This window comes from Pagrus major, chromosome 1 (assembly GCF_040436345.1).
Source record: "Pagrus major chromosome 1, Pma_NU_1.0".
NCBI lineage: Eukaryota > Metazoa > Chordata > Actinopteri > Spariformes > Sparidae > Pagrus > Pagrus major.
The window spans coordinates 3,629,141-3,640,866 of record NC_133215.1 but is presented as its reverse complement, the minus strand read 5'-3'; the positions used below and the strand labels follow the sequence as shown (position 1 = coordinate 3,640,866).

Genomic DNA, 11,726 nt, shown 5'->3' with positions numbered 1-11,726 from the left:
GTGGCACTGGCTACGTTGCATTGTGGGTAATGTAGGCGTCAGGTTTTTAAAAAGCAGAACCAGAGGTATCACCTGTTTATTCCACACATTCTTCTGCTTTTTCTGCCTTTTAGGGAAATCTGTTTTCGCTTTCTTGCCCAGTTTGAGATGAAAAGATGGATCTCACTCTCACGTCTGCTTGTTGAATACAGTGCTAGAGGCCGGAGGTGACTAGCTTAGCTTAGCAGAAAGACAGACAGTGAGGGCAAACGTTAGCCTCGTGCTGTCCAAAGTACAATGATGCGTCTAGCAACTTCTCTATAGCTGATCGATTAACATTTTGTATCTTAAAACCCTTCAAACACTAAACTAACCCAAATGAAAGCATCTTGTAGTTTCAGTGGAGAAGAGCTCCCGCTGTTTAAAATAAAACACTTTTGTGTTTATAACAAAAATCAGAGTCTTTGGACTGACGTGTTCCCTTGAAACAAGAAAATCTGCTCAAAACAGGAAGTAAACATCTAAATACAAGAAGTACACTAGAGGTCCTGAGTCCGACGTGTAGTCAGTCTAATGAGGCCGGTTGTTGTCGCTGCATTTTGGATGAAATGATGTTTCAGATAAGTTTGGGTTTGGTGTCGATGATCCAGCTGGGATCTTAATCAACAACAAGAACTAAATGTACCGGCACCGACTGGATGAGTCCTGCCCTCTGCTGGTGTGGGAAGTGTACAACATGTCTTGAGTAACATTTGATTGATTCAGAGGAACTTTATCAGTTTGTAGGGCTGCAACTAACGATTATTGCCAGTATTGATTAATTTTCATAATTTAACATTAAACCGATTAAGTATTAAAAACTGTGAAAACGGTTGGTTACAATGTCCCAGAGCTCAAAGTCTCTGCTTCTTGTGTCCGACCAGCAGCCCAAAGTCCAAAGACTCTTCATTTACTGTCATAAATGAGAAAGAAAAGCAGCGAATCGTCACATTAAAGAAGCTGGAACCAGAAAATATTTGACGTTTCTGCTCGAGAAATGACTAAAATAGATTATGAAAATTGTGAAAAACTACTGAACGCGACTAATTTCTTGTGTTTCTGGAGAAAACTGCCGACTTCACCTGTCCTGCAGGGGTCAGCTCACACTCTTCAGGGTTCCTGCTCACATCTGGGAAGGTTCAGAATGAGCTGTTTGCAATTGCAAAAGATTTTGAGAAAACTGTTCTCTGATGCCGCGTCATCTCTTACTCTTAAAGTTCATGTGTGAAAGTAATGAACCAGGTCCGAGAAATATGAAACATATCGAACGAAGCGAGTACAAAAAAAAGTGTAGTTTGGACCTTTGTGCACCTGTGTGGGAACCCTGACGCAACACACACTCATACTCACACACAGACACAGATCACAGATACATAAAGACTGTTTTTAGACGATAAATCAGAGTGAACAACATTTAATTTATCACACGGACACTAACAGAAAACGAGGCTTCCAGCTCCAGACGCAGGACTTCTGTCCCCCCGTCTTTATCCTGTCAGTATGATGAGTCAGTATCATTTATATACACACACATGTTTTTAAATCTGAACCGAGGAGTATCAATAAATCACTAATCATGTCACAGATCACGAGAAAACTGAGCCGTGAGACACTCATGTATGAAGACTGTGAGGACTGCCAGAAAAAAAAAAGTCGAGTCGCCCCAAAACTTCTTGATGTAAATATGCAATGCCTTTTCTTTTCTTTGTTTTTTTTTTTAGTGGCATCTTGACAGACGAGACATAAACATTTTTATTTTCTGTGTGACTGTACTTCAAGCTTGCTGATGAGAATAGTGACCGAAAAAATACAACAAACGACCCAAAAACCTGCATTTAAGAAAAAAAAAATGTAAAAAAAGAAGGAAAAAAAACTGAAGACCGTGTCAAAGACTGGACCCTCCATTCATTTTTTTTATTCCTTGTTTTCCTCGGGTCGATTCGCCGACTCGACTTGTTATCGTCCATGGAGGATGTTTCCATGGAGACAAACCCCGCCCTCCCCCTCCCGCCTTCCTTTTTCGTCAACGTGGTCTCCGAAAATGATCGACTCCCGAGTTTCTGAGAGGACATGACTGTAACTGTGGAGTCTGCACTGTCATTTCTGTTCCCTTCACCCGCTGTCACAAACTAAAAGTGGGACCATGGCTGACTTTTCCTTTTCTTTTTTTTTTTTTTGCAGTGCTGGTTTCATCAGGTTTTTCCAATCCCATCATCCCTTGCTCCTCCTTCGCCCCCTTCTTTTGTACCATAGTATTTGTTTTATTTATGTTTGTCATTCTAGGCAGTGTTACCTTGTATGTCGTTAAAAAAAGGCACCTCTTGAAAGTCGCTGAAGGATGATGATGATGATGATGATGATGATGATGATGATGATGGATGCATTAACTGAAGTCTCTTTTTATTCTGTTTTTTTTTTTTTTTTTTCTTTTTTTTTTTTGGATCGTTTGCTTGTTTGTTTTCTTACCAAAACATTAGGGCAAGAACCCAGTAGTGGACTTGCGTTGCCGTGGTAGTATTTATTTTGAATTAAATTAAAAAGAAATACATTTCAGGGTTTCTGCTGTTGTGACTCTTTATTATCTCCACCGAGGAGGTTTTGTTTTTCACCCGTGTCCGTTTGTTTGTTGGTTTGTCGGCAGGATTTCATAAAAACTACTGAACGGATGTCGACCAGACTTGGAAGGAGGACGTGTCTCAGCCCACAATAGACCCCGTTAACTTTTGTTTTGGAAGCAGATTAAAGAGATCGATCCAGGGATTATTTTCTCACTTTCTCTAACAGGGCCTTTTTTAAAAAACATTTTCATTCATTTCTCAGAATAATGCATCAATCTTGATGGAAAATCTGGCATATTTATGTTGCTGGTATCTGTGAATGAGTACAGAAGGGGGACTGTCGGGCCGCGGCGGCAAGGACGTTATATTAAATCTGCATAAAGCCCCGTTCATTCCTATAGAGAGCCGAAGCCTCGCCCCTTCCTGTTTCCCTCATGGATCTTATTGATCAAACCTTTGTCTGGTTGTGAATAAAGAGACCGATGATGTACTGATCCTGTTTGAATCTCACAGATGATGTTTGTCATCAAACTAATGAAACATCAGCCTGAAAACACGTCGTTATAAAGACGACACAGCCGACAGAGTCGTTAGTGACGTCGTCTCCTCACTGAAACATCGTAGAGCTGCTCCTGTATATCAGCAGCTCACAGAACTGAACCAGAACCAGAACTGCAGTTGTCACTATGAGCAGATTTGTTGTGATGTTCATCTTGTTTACGAGCTTCTCTGAGCCCAGTCGGCTCCATGTTGGTGCTGATGAGCCGATGTAGTTCACTGAGGCTTTAACACAAAACTACATGAGGTTTTACTTTAATTACATCAAACTGACACTTTACTGACCTGAAACATCTTTAAACTGACAAACATCACGTGTGTGATTCATGACACAACTCAAACAGGATCAACACATTATTTGTCTCTTCATCACTACCAGACAAAGGTTTTATCAAATAAGGTCTCATGAGGGAAACAGGAAGGCTAATTTCTGGTTTAGCGCTCGGCTAACTTGAATGGGGATAAAATAATTAAATCGTGCGGCTCTTCTAGACTTTCCCAAGGTCACCGGACTGAATGGCTCCAGTGTTTGCAATTTCTGCCACTATGTTTTCTCTCAAAACTACAGATATGAGTAGTGTGGGATCATGGGAGTTCTTGTTGTTCTCGCTTCACGGTTACTAGCTGATAGAAGCTACAGTTAGCAGCAGTTAGCAGTGACTCTGGTGGTATGCTGCCCCCTATTTGCCTGGAGTATTAATTTTTACATATTGCACCTTTAAGCAACCAGCGCTGCCCATGCAAATCTATTTACGTGACTACGTGTCAAAAACGTTCATGTATGAGGAGATGATTTACCATCTTCCTTCTGGATGTTTTGGCGTCAGGTGACCAAATGAAACGTGAGTAAAGTGACAGATTTCTGTGGTCTGAACATTGTTGGAAAACATCTGAGATAACGTCAGAACACAAAGCAACAAAAGACACAACAAAGGTCTTTTCAAGACATTTTAATGTTCAGTATTATCTCTTTAAAGAAAAAACAGTCAGTGTTAGTAACAATTACTCTGAGGTAACATTAATGTCTCTGCTGCCTCCTGCAGGACAAACTGGACGTTGTCACACTGGTGCAAACAATAAAAAAAGCTTTTCATCATTTGATTTAAAAAACTAAACACTTCATTTGGCTCCTTGTAACACAAAGTTACACTAGAACATGTTTCCTGGTGATTAAACTGAAGAAACAGTCAAAAAGGCAAAATCCAGAACCAAAACACACACGGACCGGACCGGGCCTCACAGCAGCAGCCGGGCTGTGAGACTCGGGTTCATGTTTCTTCTCCAACCAGCTGTACACCGTTACGTTTTCAGCCTCGGACACTCTGAACCTGGTCGATGGTGCAGAGCTCCTCCGAGACGGAACCAGTTCGGTCTCACCGGCCTCTCAGAAACAGGACGAGGGCAGCGGGCTGAGGTGAGGCAGCCTTCACTCTGGTATGGACGGAGGCCAGTCCACGTCCACAGACTGAGACAGGAAACAGACACAAGCAAACAAAGTCTACTGAGCACATTGAAGACAAGATAAAGAAACTCTCTGCTGCTGATCTTCATCCTATTTGTCATCTTAACACTGCAGATTCTACGTTTCTGAAAGGCCGATAATGTCAGACCGTGGTTTAGTTTGTTCATCCCACCTCCACGTCCAGCTCCAGGATGTCCGTGTCCGTCTTCAGCAGCTGACACAGGTTGGGTTTGGTGCGACCGAAGTCTCCGTGGACGAACTCTTTGATGTAGCTGTTGGTCGACGTTCAGGAGCACGTCGTGATAAAACATCCACAATCACACCGACAGGTTTCAGAAAGCCACATTTAAAACTTTTAAACGCCACTTAAACATTATTTTTACAGTAATTTAAAAACTAGCCGGCAAAAATAGCATAAATGGGTTAATAAGAAGACTAAACTGCGCCATGTGAAGCTTTAACACTTATTATGTGCTAAATAAAGTACAGTTTTGCATGGATTAAACTTAAGAGACAACTTTTCCTCTCAGGTGTCAGGTTGACAATGTTAACATTATTATTACAAGTTCATTATTTCCCAGCTGAAGGAACGACAGTCTGAATGTGAGGATACGTCCCGGCCTGCGTCTTCAGCCCGAGGTAGAAGTGGTGCGAGTCCAGGAAGCGGGTGTTCATGCTGTGGATGACTCTCTGACGGACGGCCAGCGCCCGCCGGTGGAGAACCCTCAGAGGAGTCTTCTGGTCCAGAGTCAGGTCCTGACGGGTTAAAAAAACAAACAGCTGTTCACTTTTATATTATATAATATATCTAATATATATATAATTTATCTTTATTCAGAACGTTTGCCGAATTCACACGAAGGCCCAAATAATGAAGAATCAGTCAGAGACAGAGTTTCACAAAGTTTATAAAGTGTCTCCAACTCAACAACTCACTAAACTGACACATTTCTTAAGAGAGTCTGGTGACTTTCTCCACGGGGACAAAGAAGTCGCCTACACTGGTTACTGTTTACTGTAAAATGTGACATGTTTAGCATCAATAAAATGTTTCTTCTTTCATAAATTGAGTGTAAATGGTGAAATCAGTGTAAACAGTGTGTTCAAACAGCTGCTAAATGTTGGCAGGTCAGACTTTAGCACTTAGACACAGAAGCAGACAGGCTGGTGCAGCCATGCTGCCACAAACTGACACTTTCTACAAGGAAACACACAACTTACTGTTTTCATTTAATGCTGAATTCACAAGAAGGAGACAATGATTCAGAATCTGTCAGAGACACAGTTTCACTACGTTATAAAATTTGTTTTAACTCAACAACTCTTAAAGTCATAACATTTGTTAAGGGAGTCTGGTGATGTTGTGGTTACTACTTCAATGGTTGGATCAGTTGAAACAGTGTTCACACCTGTTCTTCAATCTGTCCACCTGTGATCGGATCACTCAGGACGGATGTTGATGCCAGGTCTGAACAGGGCCGTAGACACACTGAAGTGGCTGTGTGTGTGTGTGTGTGTGTGTGTGTGTGTGTGTTGTACTGACCTTGATATCATCGATGAACGTGATGTCTTCGCTCTGAATGGGTTTCTGGGTCCAGATCAGCGCCGTGTACGACTTGGTTTTCTCCTCCTCTCCCTCCTTCATCCGACTCATGGCCTCTCTGCACATTAACACGCAGCACAGTGTGATGTTCTGTCGACTGTCTCTTATATTGACTTTGAATAATAATGCAGGTGCCGTTAAGTTAATTCATATTTTCTCACCTGGTAACAATCTGCAGGTCTCTCACCCTGATTTTGTCCGAAGATTTATTAATGGTCTAAAAACACACACAAAAAAACAAACTCAGAAACTTAACTGGATCCAAAACAGGACCATTAAAACTGCAATTTTCATGCTCTTGTCTTTCTTTTCTCCGTATTTTGAACGTACGCATTACATTTTTGTAGACCACAAAACATTTCTGGAGCTTCACAGCGTTTTAAAATGGCCCCATAAAGCTCATCAGGAGTCTCTGGAAGCCCAGAGATCCAATATTGATTTGAAAAGATTTTATTTACACCCTTGACGCGCGATAACGCTTTTAGCTCAGCGGCTACAGGGAAGATTTCAGCTTTAAAAAGGGAGTAAATAACGTCTTTTCAAATCAATTTGGTATGGCTTTTTTCCTGTTTTAAATCAAGTCTCCAGCTGCTTCAGCTGTTTAGCAGAATGTTTTACTGTGAAGCTCCAGAAATGTTCTGTGGACGACGAGACTTCATCTGACTTTATATCATCAGGAGGAGATGATGACTGAGTTTACTTTTTGGGTGAACTGTTCCTTTAAGGGAGAATGACTATTCTTGGGGTACTTCCACCTTGTAAGGCCCAGATTGAATAAAAGCATATTAAGATCATAATTCATGAACAACAACTTCTTTCTATCAATAAGCAGTCATTTGGAGGTAATTGAGGAAAAACTCAGTTAATATCATATTAGCATTAAAGCATTAAGTGTTTTATAACGACCACCAGGTGAACAGAAAGCCACCGAGGGTTTTATGAGACGTCTGTGAGGTGAATGGACGATGAACGACCTCCTGCAGCTGCTTCATCTCCGCCTTGCTCAGTCTGGATCTGTGAGGATTCAGCAGCTCCATCGCGAACGGACGACCTGCCAAAGACATCAGAGCAGAACGTAAACAAACTTCAGTCTTCACAATTAAAGTGCAAATAAGATAAAATATACATGCATCTCACCGTTTCCAAGAGTCCGAACATCCACGTCCTCCCTGCCAGACGAGGAGAAATTAAAACCTGTAACAGACCAGGACAGAGATCATCAGGACAGATTCAGGGTCAGTTTATTGTCCTGCTCAACAAAGTACTGAGAGTCTGGACTCACCGTCGGATCTGAAGGACGACAGGATGGGCGCCGCGATCAGCTCCTCCACCGACGACTCCATCCTCCTCTCTCCATCGATCACCCAGGGAGTCTGAGGCAGACTGCGACAGAACTTGTTGTACCTCCCTGGACAACAGGAAGAACATCAGAACATCAAAACGGACTTCTGATGCTGAATTCACTACTTTACTACTACATGTCGAGAGATTTCATCTCTACCTGCCACAAAGACAGACAGGTGGAGACACTGGACGTCCTGCGGGATGCAACCGCTGGTCGGCTGCGCTGGTGGACAAGAGTAGTGTCTGAAGAAACAACAATGATCATCTCAAACAGCAGTTTAAAAAAAATAAACAGACATAAAAAACTGAGATATAAACTTGGTGCTTACTTTAAAAACTTGGCATCAGAGATCTTCTCCAGAGCTTTGACGACCGCCATCCTGGTGAACACCGACTGCAGACGGAAAAAACAAAGACAGATTATTTATTTTATTCTATTTTTGGTTTGTCAGGAATTTATTCATTATTATTATTATTATTATGTATTTTATTTAATTTACATTTTACTTTTTTACTATTAAGAATAACATTTTTTACAGGTGTGTAGTTGAGCTGTTTTGCCGTACATTAGTCTCTAAATCCATTTTTTTAAAGTTCCCACATGTTTTTAATCTCCTGTAAACACACAATGTGATAAACTATTGACATAAACTTGATCCTTGATTGATGATTTGAAAGGTGTTAGCAAAAAAACATTTTGACTCTGCTGCTGCCTCACCTGTTTGTTTTTGGTGGGTTTGAAGCAGTCGGGACATGTTGTTGCACTGCAGGAAGGACAGGAGGAGGAAGAAGGGAAGAAGAAGAAGAAGAAGAAGAAGAAGAAGAAGAAGAAGAAGAAGAAGAAGAGGAGGAGAAGAAGAAGAAGAAGAGATCATCATTTAAACAAACAGCCATTCAGCTTCAAAGGTCAGAGGTCAGCTCGGAGGAAACACTCGTAACTTATCTTATTTTTCACTTATCACAACTTACCTTATCAAATCATAACTTTCCTTAACTTATATCCTTGTCATTTATCTCACTGTAACTTGTTTTATGATTGCTTATGGTAAAGTTGAGGACTTACAGGAAGTGGCAGTCGGCGTCGGTCTCTGGGTGAGTGAACTCCACACTGACCTCGAACAAACTCTGAAAAAACAAAACAACAGACGTTGAGCTCCAGCTGAGAACATCGTGTTTGTCATTGAGAGAAAAGGGATAATTAAATGCTTTTGAATCCCAAAACCGGCTGTGAAACCTGAGAAAGTTACCTATTAATACTTTATTTTTTGCCCTTGAGCAAGGCACTGAAACCCAAACCTGCCCTCAATGAAGACAAGTTCAATTTTAATTCATAATATTAAGTTTGTAACTGATCGTACGTTCCTTAAATTAACTCGAATTCATTTTTCTTTTCTTCATTGCAGTTGCCTACCCTGGTAACCACGGCAACGCCCCCCAGCTCCTTGGCGACCAGGCCCTGCATGATCCACTTGAAGGCCTCCTTCACCTGGATGAGGTCGTCCTTGTCGACAGCGATGCTCTTCTCCCTGAAACAGAAGTTAAAAAACAAACCTGTGATTCCAACTGAAGCCCGAACGAACGTACGGTGGTGTTTTAAAAAAAAAAATCAAGACAAATTCCCTCACCTCAGTTCCTTCTTCACGTGAAGCCAACAGGAGTGCTGCAGGAATAAAAAAACACACATCAACAGACACAATAAAGTCTGTGACAGAGACTTTTCATGGCACTAAATGTGGATTAATCCGCTGCTGGAAATAGTCCCCAACAACTGCTCTGCTTCCTTAACTACAGTGAGCGGCTGTTTGAGGAAATTACTGAAGCGTTTTTACATTAAAACTATATATCTGTGGGGTCTTTTTAAAGATCCTCAGTAGGAACAAAATTGCTTGAAGCTGAGAACCACAGACAGGAAGTCAGAGAGCATGTTGTTAGTCTTTGTGATTCTTTGATAATAAGAAAAATATGAAACATTTCCAGCCGAATCATTAAATGTTCACTATCTGTATTTGATTTTCTGACAGAATAGCTCACAAGCACACTACTATTCATTACATGTGCTGAAACAGTGAATCAATAATTTACACTTTTGAAAATAAATCAACTGTTTGAGTTACATTTCTGGCTTTAATTTGCAAATCATTGGACAATTAATTTAAAGGAAGTTAAACAGGTTGACCAAAGATGTGTTATTTAACGACGCCACACAGAGACACTGACCTCTCGGACACACAGCTGAGCAGGCAGAGACACAGACAGCACCAGGGTGTCGAACTCGTACTTTTCAGCCTTCACTGTCTCGGCTATCTGTGAACGTAGAAACAAAACATCACGTTCATCTCACCGTTCATCTCACCGTGGCTCTGTTGTGTCTGGAAGATGTGAATATTTAACAGCACACACACCTTTACGGCCTGAGCTGTGCCACAGAGCTCCTGTAGGATCCCCAAACACACCACACACACATGCGACTCTTCATCCTTCAGTTTGACCTCGGCAGCAGCGTCTTTCTCTGACGGACTGGGCTCCAGTTTCGCTCTTTTACTCGGAGGGTCTTCAGGTGGTTCTGACACTGCTGCATCATGGGATTTGTTGTTTTCATCTGTGGACTCTGCTGATGCTGAATCCTGGGATTTGGGGTTCTCTGTATTGCTGATGAAAGCTTGAAGTTCCTTGAGTGTATCCTGTGTGAGATGGAAAAACATGAGGGACCAGTAAGTGACTGGCATGACGAGGGAACACGTGTCCTGCGTGCAGGAAGAGTCTCACCTGTGGGGGTCGTCTGTAGGCAGCCTGGACGCTCACACAGCAGAACCTGAGGACGCAGCGAGCGCAGCAGCCGGAGGACAGCAGCTTCTGGACGATGGGTTTATCCTTCTCCTTCAGCGGCAGCATGTTTCCAGGCTGCAGGACGTGCAGAGACATTCATCAGGAAACACAGCGTGATCAGACACATCAGTGCTGGAATCATTACTTCAAGACTTTCTTCAGTCATAGATGATTTTCCAAGTAAACACACACATAAAAATGCTGCTTCAGCCGTATGTATTGTGAGTGTTTAGGGTCACACATAAAGAAGTCTGAAGATTTTATTTTGGTTGGTGGAACTTGAGGATCTTTATGTGGAGTGTCATTATTTTCAACATTTTACAGGCTAAACAATCAACCATTGACTATTAATTAATGAAAGTACGACTGAACCTAAATCAGACTCGGTGGTGGTATGTGTCATTGTGCACGATGCATCTGTCCCTGCTGCTGTTTAAGTGAATGTCTCTGGGTTGAATCTCATCTGCCGACGATGACTTTGCAAAACATAAATGCTAATTATCACTGTCTCTGTTTCACAGCTTCACAGATGGAAAATAAACGTGTCTGTGCTCTCTGCTGTAAAAATAGTTTATCATCAATATTGCCCGCAGAAATCCAATACCTGCATCACTTATTATCTATCACTTCTGCATTTTTATTTTATTATGTTGTTCCTACATGTTATTGTAAACTATCCTGGCTGTTTCATATATTTACAGTCATGCACTTTTTAACTTTATTTTTAAAAGTGCTGTGTAAACACTTAATTACTTATTACTAATACAGGCAAATAGCTACGATAGCTCGTAGACAGCTTCTCCTGTAATATGCAGCACACACATGATGTAGATAATCAGCTGCCCAACAGGCTCAAAACAGCAGCTAAAGCATGTTTGCCTGTCTGGTCTGTGCACTCTGCTGTGTGCTAAGCTAACGCAGCTAACACTAAGTTAGCAATAGGCATAATGAGAGGACGTGAATGGAAACAGCCCAGTGAGCTGCAGCTTAATACTCGAAATACACCTACCGGACACGAAGGTGGTAAATCCACGAAGATAAGAAGTAAAGAAAACAGGCTAGTTTAGTTTACTTGCTAACATGTTCATCCAAAATGCCTCTTTCCTGACGTTTTAGCCTAAACAGACAAAGCTAATCGACCCAGATCAGATTTTATTAAATTAATGTGGAATAAATCCGCTTTAACAACATAAAGAAAGACTTCACCCCACCGACATGTGATAAGTAAACACCTTCACGTATTATCTTCACAAAAATTGAGATAATTTCCGTAAAAATTAGCGTGAATTAATTCTGTCACATCGGTATTTGACGCCTTCTGTCTGAATACGTCATCTCCAAGCGCCGGGCGGTTTGA

General features: G+C 41.5%; 2 protein-coding genes across 2 annotated transcripts in view; both read right to left on the bottom strand.

Moving 5' to 3' along the window:
* The window catches only part of nup133 (nucleoporin 133), a 426,297-nt gene that overhangs the window by 123,364 nt on the left and 291,207 nt on the right, over positions 1 to 11,726 (bottom strand). The window lies entirely within an intron of this gene.
* On the bottom strand, positions 4,070 to 11,557 carry pus10 (pseudouridine synthase 10). Its single transcript, XM_073465005.1, has 18 exons — positions 11,379 to 11,557; positions 10,310 to 10,444; positions 9,946 to 10,224; positions 9,761 to 9,847; positions 9,169 to 9,203; positions 8,955 to 9,069; positions 8,607 to 8,668; positions 8,262 to 8,307; positions 7,873 to 7,937; positions 7,701 to 7,786; positions 7,482 to 7,607; positions 7,337 to 7,393; positions 7,174 to 7,250; positions 6,361 to 6,416; positions 6,140 to 6,257; positions 5,210 to 5,352; positions 4,769 to 4,868; positions 4,070 to 4,599 (listed from the first exon to the last, which is right to left on the bottom strand). The coding sequence occupies exons 2-18, from the start codon at positions 10,433 to 10,435 to the stop codon at positions 4,561 to 4,563; spliced, it is 1,617 nt and encodes a 538-aa protein (XP_073321106.1). The 5' UTR covers positions 10,436 to 10,444; positions 11,379 to 11,557; the 3' UTR covers positions 4,070 to 4,560.